The sequence below is a fragment of the Aptenodytes patagonicus genome, chromosome 12 (genome assembly GCF_965638725.1).
Source record: "Aptenodytes patagonicus chromosome 12, bAptPat1.pri.cur, whole genome shotgun sequence".
Classification (NCBI taxonomy): Eukaryota; Metazoa; Chordata; class Aves; order Sphenisciformes; family Spheniscidae; genus Aptenodytes; species Aptenodytes patagonicus.
In genome coordinates, this window is record NC_134960.1 from 5,329,163 (window position 1) to 5,342,416 (window position 13,254).

Consider the following 13,254-nt stretch of genomic DNA (forward strand, 5'->3'; position numbering starts at 1 on the left):
ACTTTATGGTGTTATTAAGACATATCGAGCCCATGGGTGTAAACTCTCCTTTTCCACGTTTTCTCTCTTCCCAATCGCATTCACTAAAAGGTCCTGTCTTCTGCCATCAATGCCCCTAACCAAGGGCTTTCCCACCCCCAAGAGAAACGCTCTTGTCCTGCACCCCAGGGGCCAAACGGCCTTGAACTTCCCTTGGAAAAGGAGCAGCGCAGACCCCAGGAGAGCATCAGAGCGTCAGGGCAGCATCTCCTCCAGCATTTGGACCTCTCAGCATCGACACGCGCGAGTACCGCTGCCCCAACTGCAAAGGACACAAAGTAAACCCAGGGTTTGTATGTGCTGTAATTAAAGAGGGTGAAAAAAGCCGTGTGGAGTGACGAGATTGTTCCTCGCTGTCAGAAGCCGACGAAATCAAAATAGACCCAGAAGAGTTTCATTAGTCCAGTTTTTATTCAAATTAAAAGGATGGGGAACTACAACGTGATTTTCTTTTATAATATAAATATGCCAGTGAAGAATGTTTCTTGAGTCCTTCATTGCACTGGACAAGACAGCTGTTGAGAGAATTACTTTGCAAAGTCCTTGGTCCTTCACACTCATGCAAAAAATCTTTAATTAAAAAATTAGCTTAAACAGTCAACCGACTCATTACGTTATACTGTCAGCTACTGAACCAACAAAGTCTGTTTTACAAAAACAAATAATTCCACACCCAGGTAAATTATTTCACAATCATCCATTTTTCTTAAAGGGTTTTTTTTATGCATAAAATATACAAACTAAAATTCTCAATATTTATTTATTGTCACTGTAGAGGAAAATAATTTATAAACCCATAAACAAAAATAAGAGCAGAGGAAAAAAAGTAAATTCACTCATTTGCAGACTACAATGTCAAACACACTCCCAGATGCTGTAGCTTCGAGCAACAAATCACGCTCATGTGAATGTGATTAGTGGGCATGATGTTAAGCCAAGGGGGCAACTGCTTTGATACTACATTTTATTAGTAACGAATCCCAAAGGTTAAAAAACGAGCTGCATTTATCTGCTGAACCATCGTGTTAGCTTGATGAATAGGCATCACACTTCGCTGGATATTAAGGATTTTGGTCTCCAAACACTGCAAATGAGAGAACAGTATTAAGCTTTCATGGTGGTTATGCAAATGCTGCCAAGTATATTTACGGTAATTACAGTGCTGTACACATCTGTACAAAAAAGTATTTGGATAAACTGAATGAACTGAAAATTGGTTTTAATCACCCCCAATTTATCTATTAGGCACAAATGGAAAAGATGGACTTGATTCAAACTTGTTTAAACAACAGATTGCTTGAGACAAATCTATCCTGCTTTACATATGCTTGCCTGTTTTGCAAACCCAGCAGTGTGTGTACCCACACGCGACGCTGTTGGGTTCTGTGGGTGCGCATCCCCAGGCATGCTTTCTCCGCAAGAGCAGAGTCACCTGTGGGAAACCCACGGCCAGAATCCCGCAGGGGGTCTGCACGTGGTGACCCCCAAAAAGAGCCGACAACAGAAGAGAGCCGAGGAAAGCCTTCATATTCACAAAGGACCATTGCGAGGAAGTAGCCTGAGTTCGGTTTGTAAAGCTTTTACAAAACCTCCCGCAATAATTTCACTGGTTTTGGCAGCCTGGGGGGTTTGCACGCGCGCGTGCGCTGCTGTGTACATGGCATCCTCCATCTTCAAGCAGCACCGCGCTCACGCAGGAGCCGAGAAGCGAAACCGCCGAGAGACAGCCTGTCCACCAAGCTGACCGGGAAGCAAACACATGGCACAAGAACATTAAATCAGAGTATTGAAATTGTTGTAAAATAACTAATAATCTAAGAGCGTACTGGTGACTGAGGTAATGGATTTTAATTTATCTCATAATGTTGAGCCCAATGCTGTCCTTCTAATATGTTAGAATCAACATAAGAGCTATCCCAGATCTTAGTTACAACATTTAATTTCTTGTGCAGAAAACATACAGATTCACACCTACATCATGGCCAGCAAAAACCGCACTGGAGTGTAAGAATTAGATCCAGAATTTAACAGAAGCGTCATTGATGACCATAAAAAGCGATCCAAAAAATTATTTAAAAGTCTTATAAAAATATTTACAGTAAAATTTGTTAGCGCTAATGCTACGTTTTCAGTCCTAGAAAAAGGCAATCTTTAAAGGATCTGGCTCAGGTGCTCAGAATTAACAATACAAACATGAAACCACACGCCAAAGACGGACAAATTCAAAAAGCATTTCAAGGGGGGGAATACAGCTGGTTTGTCACACGTTACGGTTGTTCATATTGCATAGCTGGAAAACGAGGTCACTTGACTTGCATAACACTGCAATGTTTGAGAAGGAAAGAAGGAAACGTGTCATTTGCCATCGAGAAGAACTGGCTGCAGCCAGGAACACCATCACTCGTCCCTGGCAAGGGCTGCGAGTCCTAGCCCTGTCCAGCGAGCTGCGGGTCTGGGTCAGCAGTGGGCAGAAATGCCATTTTACAATAGCAGGAAAAAACCACCAAAAACTGCTTTCCCTTGTAAGCAAGGAAGGTTTATAAAGAGATGTATAGCAGGGGAAAAGTTATCCAACTTTCAGGTATATTCACCTTTCCCGACATCTGACAAACACGGCAAATTTCAAACGTGCATCTCTCCAGCGCTACCTACCAGTTTTTATCTCTAGCCCACATAGACTCTTAGTCTCTGGGTAATATTTGCCTTTGCTCCAGCAATGCTATGAATGCGAGAAGGTTAGCTGGTAACTGTTCCCAACTATTGAGCTGCAGTTGGGCCGTATAGTAGCTATTTAGCTTCACATTCCCTATGTCTATACCAGACCTAACGAGGGCCATGCGCGCCCAAACGCTTGTCCACCCTTGTCCAGCCATCTCAGCCTAACAAGAGATGCTAATTGCGACCACAACGCTTCGCCTGTCCCATTTTATCCTCTATTCCCACAGGCTGCATGAAAGGGAAACACCTTTTGGCGTTTGCTTTTGGGGCAGTGAATTTGAGTCAGTCCAAACCAAGGCATCATCTTGCTTATGCCACTGTAAAGATGCATCTCGGGACTCTGATCCGAAGGCAGCTGCAGTCAGGGATACATTCCTACCAGCCTCAATAGCTTTTACAGTAAGCAACACCTTGTAAGAGAGCAGCATGTCGTACTACTGTTTTGGCACGTTTCACTGCAGATTGTAGAACCCAAAGCAAAAGGTTTAAAGGGTATTATAGAAAAGACTGATTTTTTTTCATTATTATTTTCAAGACCTCTGAGCTGACGTACAATGGAAGGGTAGACATCAAGAATAATACTGCCATTTCTTTGGACAGTTTGCTTTTGTTTGTAAAAACAAGAACATGCAAAGAGGAGTGGGTGCTACGTTCCCCACGAAGGTCAGCCCCCTCTGTGGGAGGTAACACAACAAAGGTAGGAGCTGTTTTCCCCACAGTGAGCAGGCACCCATCTTATAAGGACCGAGTCAACTCCAACATTAAAAATCTACTTATTTACAGAAGTAACCCACTCCTCTACAAAAGCTGCACGAGATGACGTAGCCTTAGGTCCCTCTGAAATAATTTTTTAAGTATTTTTTTTTCTACCGTAGAAGGTCACGTGGAGTCTTTTTGATAGGAGATCTATGGAGAAAGAAACCAGCAGAACAACAGTGGTAAGTGCTGGAGCTCGACAGTAACACGGGCAGATTCTGTCCTGCAGGCCAGCTGCCCGCTACAGAAAGCCTCAGCTGATCTACGGAGGGAAAAACAAAAACAAAAAAACCAAAACAAAACACAAAAGGTGAGAAAATATTTTTCTTCATTAGTTCTCTTTAGCTGGGGAGTCTTTTGGGAGGTCCACCCCTGTATGCAGAAGCATTCCAGAGCTCACAAGGAGACACAAAAAGGTATTTTAAAGTCAAACATCTTCCTAAACAGAAAGTTTTAAGAATTTGGGATGTAAGCAAGACAGCTACATTACAGCTGGATCTAGATTTGTCTGATGTGAATAATCTTATGAATTCTTCATACTAATAGAGGAACGCCTTCAGTACGGGCAAGATTAAAATAGCAATTACAGTGACAGTGATTAATCTCCATACTCTGGAAGCATTAAAACACTGAAAGTATTTTACCTTGCTCATTAATCACTGCTTGGGTGACAGAGGATTCTCACTGTATATAATGTCTCTACATTAATGGCACCATGAGGTATTTCTTTTAACATCTAAACACTCTATTATGAAATGGCATTGAGATGCTGGACAGGGCTAGAACTGGGGCTTTCAGCACAGCTGAAGTGCATGGGTTGGAATACTTTCTATTCCAGCAATATTTGTTTCACAGGAGCAATAAACCCCATCGGAGCAGCACACGTTTTGTGGGGTTGCGAAGTTTTGCGTGGTTCAGGTGCCGAGACTTCAGCCCCAGGGAAGGCACTGCCCAGCAGGTCCCATCACGTACAGCAAACAGCATTCATGGCGAGTAGAAAAAAAAAAATCACATGGCATTTATTTCCACCATACGACAAGCATTTCAGGGATACATACAGTAGTCCAGTGGCATATACAAACGTATGACTGAGACAGCGTCACACTCAAGCCAGAGCACCCTGTTCCAGTCCATTTCTGCCAACTGCTTTTCTCGGTTGGTACTCAGAAGTTTCCACCACCAGTAGTAAAGTCCACCCTCCAGGCACAGTGAGTAAATAGTTCAACCGATAATGTGCACGGAGCATCAGTAGTGAAGAAATCCAGAAGTGTTCGTTTTTACTCACATGCCCAAACGTAGCAGTTTTGTTTCACACAAGAAATTCAGTGCCTGCAGTTCAAGCACAGTGTTTATCTCAGGACACCAGCCATTGAGAAGAACAGTTGATTGCACCACAGATAACAAGCAACACCTCGTGTCTAGCATAGAACATGTCCCCAGAGGGATTTTCGCTTTGCTACGCAATCCACCGCAGAGCAGATGATGTTTGCAATGTATCACTTGTCATGCTGAGACGTTAACAGCAATGAGATGGGTCACGTCAGAGGTCAGTCATCTTCCCAACACCACCCTAGCTGGATCCACTGCACTTCTGCTCCTCGCATTGGCTTGACCATGTGTCACAACGGTTTGTGAATCACAGCCACACCTGTTGTAAGAATGGACAGACAGACACAGTTATCATAGGAGAAACTCTTGGCTTGCAATGTGTCTAAGATCACCCTGCAAAGCCTTTAAAGACTAGCAATGGGCTAGCAGAGGGAGAGGTGTCTACTAATTCTATGACAGGTTCCTCTACTGAAAGCCACATAAAACATACAAAAATATAAGATTAAAGCTTCAGGAGGCACAGCCCTCTAGTTTATGAATGACCCCAGCTGTTGCCAGCTCTCCCACTGACTATATACCTGCGTAACTTCTCCCCGTGCTCATGCTGGTTGGTAATAACGTCCACTTGTCCGTGATGGGGTTGTAGTATTCCACCGAGGCCAAATTACAGGAACCATCATCTCCTCCCACCACGTAGAGGAGACCATTCACTGCACACACACCTCAAAGCAGAGCACAGATGGTTAGACATGGGCTAACTCATCCCCCATGACACGTCATCTGCCATGTTCTGATTCATTCCCAAGCAGATACCTCATCTTCCATTTTTATCACTTTCTTACAATACTGATCACTTACATCACTAGCACATTAGCTGCATTAAAAACACACAGACAACTACAACCAAACACCACAGAAAGGCTTATTGTGGTTACCTGCATTTCTTCTACACATATTCATGTCTGCTACTTGCTTCCAGGTGTTTGTTCCTGGATCATAGACTTCCACACTCTTCCTTACTAAGGGACCATCGTGCCCCCCCGTAGCATACAGCAGCCCGCTCAGAACACCGACACCTGCCGAACAGAGCCCAGCATTAGCCAAACGTCCAGGGGAAAGGGTTGCATGTCCCTGGGTCTTCTACTGGGTATTGCCTTGGCCTTTCCAAGGCATTTCCAAAACATGGGCCACGTGCCTCAAGATCACCTGGGACGTGGTCAAGTCTCCATCCAACCACCACGTGACACTACAGCAGACCTGCACAGTAACGCCTGGCAGATGTCCTATCTTTCAGGGCTGTGCCCCTTTCTCAGGTAGATCTCAGTCTATCTGAGATCAGTAGTCTAGTCCCATGACATTCGTCTGCCTTTATTCAGTCTTTTTGGACTGACTTGTTCTCTCTTCCCTTTACCTCCCTGACTGCTGTATCCCACCCCACCTCGTCCCTATCTGCCTGATCTTTTCTGCCACAGGACCCTTTGCTTTTAGCTTGATTCCCACTTCCAAGAGCTTTTTGCTTTTCCTGCTGCCTTTGTGCCATATGCCTTCATCCCTTGGACACTCTTCCTCTTCTCAACAACTTACTGTCTCCAGTTGTTGCGGTTGCCACTGGGTTCCTCTCCCCCCACTCCCGCCCCCAAACACGGCAGCAGCACTTGCACAGACAAGGTGCCTCCAAGGCCACCTTCCCAGCCACTTTCGCAAGCCCCTGGCTCAATCTCTGGGAATGACAGGGATCTGAAGGGTGCTTCTGCCTAATATTAAGTAAATTAATTAAAATGTTCACCAATCCGTGAGAGTTAAAACTTCCAGCAACATATCTTCGTTAATAGGTTCAAAGGCCTCTATTAAAATTAACAAGGTGGGATGTTAGTAAAACAGAAACATAGATCTGAATTCCATCATTTCGACCACGAGCATTTACCAGCAGGACGGCCCTCGTGCCCTGAAGATGGACTCGTGCTGACGACTGAGGGGAAGGCACAGAGCCGGAAAGGCGTGCACAGGGAGGAGAGGGGCCCTGCCAGCGTAAAACCGATGGGTTTTCAAGTTGGCCCCTGTGCAAATATCTTTCCTGTTTGCCACGTGCAGCACAGGGAAAGGAGAGCACAGGAGCAGCGCTGCCATGGTGAGCCAGAGAGCAGGCACCATTCGGGCTCGGCAGCTCCCGTGCCGCGGGAACACCTCCTGGTGGTGTGTCACATCCCAAAAATGCGATGTGTCACATTGCTCCAAGTCTTGCCATGGTCAGCAGGAGCACCGACCACAGCAGCCGCTGTGCTCCACCTGCAGGACGACAACACAAGGCAGGGAGGGAAAACATCTGAGCATTATTACTCCTCCCTCACCCAAAAACAGGCCAGCACCTAACTGAGACTGACTGATGAATTAAAACTCCAGCAGGCACACCACCGTTTGGGGGACAGGAATGCTGCCGCAGGTCTACCACCATCACCTCTCTCTTCTCCAGATTTTCTTAACTTGCTGCTGCTGGCTTTGGCTTTGACCAGCTGTCTCCCGCTGCATCAAGAGGTGTTGAAATCCCAACGTGACATTGGGATTCATGGTTCATCTCTGGAAAACACTGGTGATTAATGTCTAACTGCCATAAATATCCACCTTACTGGGTGAAATTCTCAGTCTGGTTGAGGTACTCCAACGTGCACCATCTAAGAAGAGCAGAACACGTCCCAGTACACGTCCTGGCCCCAGAGCTGGTGCCTCCCAGTTGACTGGGGAATGGGAACTCATTTAACTGGTGAGGAAAGCCTACCGCGTCTGAGCCCAGCAGCCTGGGTTTGCAGCACCTTAGCATTTGACTATACTCAGCTGTTAAGCAAAAATTTTACACTTTTAAGAAATAATTTAATTAGTAGACTAATTTAAGCAAGTAGGAGAGTAAAAGAGTCGGAAACATTCTAAGGCTTCTCCATCTAAAACTGCCTCCCTGTGTGGCGAAACAGGGCACACACGGATGGGACGTCCCTGCCAGGAGGGGAAAGCCCAGCAAATCCAGCACTGCCAGCGCCCGCACATCCACACAGCCCCACTGCCTGGATTGGGGTCACCCCAGGGACTTGGGGACACCCGTCCTCACCTCCACTAGATGTCAGCATCGGGACGGCAATGCCGGCAGCTCTGAGCACGGTTTCATTTATAGATCATGCTGCAGCACCACTGGTGATGAGTGGCACCGGCCAGTCCCTTCCCCGGTGCCTGCTGGAGGGGCACCTGGGTGACAACCAGAACTTGAGGAGCTCAGCTTTCAGGTTGGGAACAGAAAATTGCAAGGCTATTTGGCAGGCAAGCAAGAGCATTCCTAATACTGGACTTGCCATATGGAGATGTACTTGCAAAGCAGTGCTCAGAGCAGAGTGTTTCAAACAAAGATGACTCACTAAAATCCATCTCACTACAGGCACAAACTGTTTTGCTGTGTTTCAACATGGTGTCAACAACGCGAGATACTCGTTCTGTTCTATAAGGTTGCATTGGGCTAGGTCTAAGCATCAAGCAGATACTAAAAACCTCTTCAACTGAATTCAAGCCAACAGTGTGTGACCATATCTACTTCACCTGGAGTTATGGAAAAGGTATTAGAGTGAGGAAAGAAAGATGGTGTGTAGAGAGCAGTCTCCCGACCACCCAGTTCAGAATGAAATTCCCACGGCAGGGTTATTTCAGCCCGCACACAAAGGGCAGCCTCTGGGCTTGGCCACCTCTGGTAACCGCCACTTTGGCTGTTGTAAAACGAGAACTGCACAATTTGACATCAGGGAGGACTCACTGCACACACTGAGCAATAGGACCAATACGGACACATTCCCTTTCATCTGAAGATGATTTTAAATGCAATGGATAAGAGCTTTTATCCCTTTCAGAGAGGAACAGCCACAGAGAGGACAAGTGCCTACCTGGCCTAACATCACATAGTAAGTCAGAAACCATCAAGACTAGAATATAATCCTTTTTTAACATGTCCTTTCCTCTAATCCTCCGGATCACCAACTCTTGCCAGCAAAAGGTACACCAAAAATCAAGCTTAGCAGGGGCAATCTGAGATTAATTTTGTTACCTTGACTTGGTCTGCACATCACCCAGTGCAGATGTGTTTTGTGCTGCAAAGCACCCACTGGATGCTTGCAGAGAAGATCCAAAAGGAAAATCCATCTGACAACCCCCAAACGATAGGAGAGAAGGAGAACGCAGCTTGGCTTTCCAGTCCCCGGCTGAGCCTGCAGCTGGTGATTTGGAAAGATAACTCTCTGCTTACAAGTGAGATGCATCTGTTAGCAAGGCTACTTAGAAACACTGAACGTTATTTCATTAACCCAGAAATTAATTTCAGTTTGGCAGATTTTAACAAAGTCAGGAGAGCTGCTGAGAGTTTCCAAGCAATTACGGTTTTTCCCCTCATGGGAAGAAGGGGAAAACAACAGGTTGCGCTTGCCAGCCAGGCAATGCCAAAACACACTTCTCCTTCCTTTCCGTGAGCCGAGGAGAACCTAGCGATCCCCCACTCTTAAGAACACATCTCGGAGCCAGTACCTGCACCGCTGCGTCGAGTGCTCATGTCGGCTACATAGGTCCATTCATTCGTGGCTGGGTTATACTGCTCGACGGTACTAAGGCACTGACGGGACGCTCCATCGTAACCCCCCACAGCATAGAGCTTACCTGGAAGAGACACACGTTGGCATCGGCATTACGGCTACGACTGATTTACATTACCATCACGCCTGACGGCCCCAGGTAAGGACAGATCCCGGCTGAGGGAGGCCGTGGGAGATGTGCCTAAACCTGCTGGGATGTCTGGGGAAAATCCTACCAAAAGGATGTGAAGGAAACTCGCAGACAGGCAGGATTGTTTTTAAAGCTGTTAAAGCTGTCAACTAAGACAAGGAAATACACGACACAACAGCTAAATTAGAAGCCAAAAGCCCAGAGGGTTTTCCAAATGACTTGTTGGCCCAGGAGAAGAGGTAACATCAAAGCACATTCTGCCGATTGTTTCCTCCTGTTCAGGTGCCACAAGGCAAAATGTGCTGTCAAAGGTCGATACTGTACATTAATTACAATATCACATGAGCAATAAATATGCAATAGCCTCTTATGTTAATATAATACCTGCATGGAAACCTAGACCTGATTTTGAAGAACCTGGGCCAAATCAAAACAAACCAATGCTGGTAGCACAGCTGAGGCCAGCCTGCTCACTCACGCCAGGTGATCACAACACAGAAGATACCACAGGAGACCCTCACAGCATGGTATATCTGTCCCTCCCTACCTCAACTCGACGAAAGCTGGACAACATACACCTAGAGAGACTGGAAAAACACAGTCAGATGTCACAGGACTACACCATACGTGAAACAAGGCTAATGCTCCACCGCGTCCTCTGTTCACAGACCTGACTGATAATCTCTCCTTATCTCCCTGTATCGTCTATCAGCTCATTTTGCATTTAGGCAGTAAACCCTCTGGGCAGAGAGGGCTTCTTTGTGTTTCTTTACTAGATCACCTAGCACAAAGGCGTTCTGGTTCTAGACCGGGCCTCCTAGACATTGCAACAAACAACCATTAATAAAGTTCAACAAATATGCAGGAAAATTCTAACCCAAATTTTTGTACAAAACCCATGAATAAGACCAATTTTCAGTCCGTAACAGCAGAGCCTGGCCACAAATGAGCTATGCAATTCTTTATCACGAGACTCCCACCAGCAGTTATCATCTATACTCTTACGCTTTTCCATCCTCCTGTTTCCTTGATGCTTGCAAGGCTCGAAGAACAGGCCAGCTCTTTTCTTTCTCATGGTCCTGCCTCTGACCCCTGTTCTCCCCCTCAGCTCCACTCATACCTTCCTCGGGCTGTGATCATTAGGAGAGGTTTGCAAGGATCAGGTTTACAACTGCGCTCCTTCTGCATCTTCCTGTCTCTATAAACATTTCAAACTCTTATTCGCGCTGTTGTTTCAACCTGCCTGGTGTTAGTCAATGAATCAAGGCAAGAGTGCCGGACAGAGCAAGACAAGATAAAGTCCCCTGGCTGGCATCAATTACTAGATATTTTCAGTGCCCACAGACATCAGATCAATCTTCATCACATTCAGATGAACACTGTGGATTAACTGCAGGCTGCAGCTTGTTCCCTACACCAATACGATGAGCTCTTCTTCCCCATCACATGCCCTCATTATATTTTTTTTTTTTTATCGTGGACTCCAACACGTGCAACACTTATCTGCACTTTTCAAACAAAGCAAAGGAAAAGGATTTCATATGTCTCCAGTAGAAAACCTATCCATAGAAATGCATCTCTCGGGTACGTACTTAATATTTGTTCCACATTCAAATGACTGACCCACTTCAGCAAATCCCACTGACTACCAGCAGCCCAGCACTTCACAAGCACAGCCAATTTTGAAGGAGACGCTTCTTAAATACGCAAGTTTAGCACAACCACCATTATTTATTCTGACTTTATCTCCCTCCCTCTTCTCACATAAACACATTTCATGTATTTCCCATGCACACAGGTCAAACCAAGCCACTTCAAAGCGCAGTTTATAACAAGGCTTGTGCCAGCGGCTGCTCCGCACTGTACTAATTGGAAACTGCTACACCACGCTAAAGACAAGGTCAAATAAAACCTTTCACTTGCTTCAGAATTGATTTTGCTAAAGGAAGAAAAGGTTCCTACTTAAGCCGTTCTTTCTCCTAGATCCAAACCAAGATGCTCAGTTCCAGCTCACTTGAGTTTGGTGCTGACACATAGGTGCCAACAGCCACCGCGATCCCTCCAAGCACCCTCTCCACCCACCTCGCCTGCCTCGCTCCCGCAGCACCAGCGTTCGCTGTCGTCAGTCCCTACTCCTTTACGAACCAGAGCAAATCGTGCCGTGTGTGCCGGCAGGCCTGATGTCAATAAACACAGGTTTTAGTATTCCTGTCAAACCATCAGCTTGGGGCTGCGGGATGAACTATGCTCCTGTTTCTCTCGCCGAGCAGATTTTCTGTGATGGGTACTCCATCCACACAATGTCTGCTGATGGCAACACTGCACAATACCATTTGCTTTCGTTGGCCAGAAGCAGCCCAGGAAGAATAAGGATTCAAAGACACCTGCACACACCTAATAGCATTCACAGGAGGCATGGGCTGCTCTGATATGGGCCTGAGGCTCTTGGAAAGCTACCCATGATTTTTCACTAAGATAAAGGATTCAAAGAAACCTGCACACACCTAATGGCATTCGCAGGAGGCATGGGCTAGTCTGATATGGGCCTGAGGCTCTTGGAAAGCTACCCATGATTTTTCACTAAGATAAAGAGGAGAATGGAAAAAGCTGCAGCGATTACGTCATATAAAATAAATCTTTACCAACTAAAGATAGTCTAGAGAACAGTTCCTGCAGTTCCTCCTATTGCACTTGACTGTTCAGGCTTCTGTTTGACACAGTAACATTTGCTTGATGGAAATGGCTACTGATTTTCTTACCCTCCACAACTCCAACTCCAACACTGCTTCTTCTTGTGTTCATGGGAGCCACAAAAAACCACTCATTGGTTTTATAGCTATAGGCCTCAACTGATGCCAGACCTAGTTAAAAAGGGGATACACAGGTTTTCTAATTAAAAAAAAAGAGAAGAAAAAAAGATTGGTGTTGCACTTTCATCTGCCTTCCACCTCCTCCCAAGCCCGTAATTCCCCCCACACTCCTGCAACCCAATTTTCTAGTCCCTTGCCTTTCAGGCTGGGGCCAGCATGTCAACGCCACTTCTTCAGCGGCTGGAAAAATTGCTACCCCATGGCCTCTGCCCTGGGACTGCTGCCCCTCCAATGTGCTGGGGACACCAAGGAGGAGCAGAGTCCAGATTCCAAGCCCAAAAGTCCCACATCCTTTCAAGCATTACAAAATGTCCTTGCAAAGGTTTAAAAATTCCCCCAGACCCTGTTGCGTTGTACTCATCACTAGCTGATAGTGAGATACTCTGCAATTACTGATGGGTCATAATGTGCATGTGGTTAGTTACAACACACAGTAAACCCAATCTCTGGCTCTTTCTCTACAAAATCATAGAGGAAGGGCGCAGGAACCTCACTAAAGCTCTGCAGTCTTTGCAGGGGTCTCTGAAAACATTTCTTTGGGTCAGGCACTGCCTGGTTTTTGCTCAGTCACCTACCGGTGCTGCCATCAAAGCCGCCCACTGCATACAGGAGATCATTGAGCACAGCTGCGCCTAAAGTGCTTCGTCTTTCCTGCATGCTGGCTATGGATGTCCACTGGTCCTTCACGCCATCGTACACATCAACCGTCCGTACCCTTAAAGATCCGTTAAAGCCCCCGACAGCATAAACATTGCCAGCCATAAATACCACACCTGATAAAAGAGGAGAGAGATTTTAC

At 46.1% G+C, this 13,254-nt stretch overlaps 1 protein-coding gene across 2 annotated transcripts in view; it reads right to left on the bottom strand.

Moving 5' to 3' along the window:
* Positions 1-431: 431 nt before the first annotated feature.
* KLHL3 (kelch like family member 3) overlaps positions 432-13,254 on the bottom strand; it is a 50,226-nt gene continuing 37,403 nt past the window's right edge. For both annotated transcript variants that reach the window (XM_076350474.1, XM_076350475.1), the window contains 6 exons: positions 13,031-13,228; positions 12,345-12,446; positions 9,391-9,519; positions 5,778-5,918; positions 5,421-5,564; positions 432-5,161 (listed from right to left, as the gene is read on the bottom strand). In XM_076350474.1, coding sequence (XP_076206589.1) covers positions 5,133-5,161; positions 5,421-5,564; positions 5,778-5,918; positions 9,391-9,519; positions 12,345-12,446; positions 13,031-13,228 — 743 coding nt within the window. In that variant the 3' untranslated portion in view covers positions 432-5,132. The remainder of the gene's footprint in view (positions 5,162-5,420; positions 5,565-5,777; positions 5,919-9,390; positions 9,520-12,344; positions 12,447-13,030; positions 13,229-13,254) is intronic.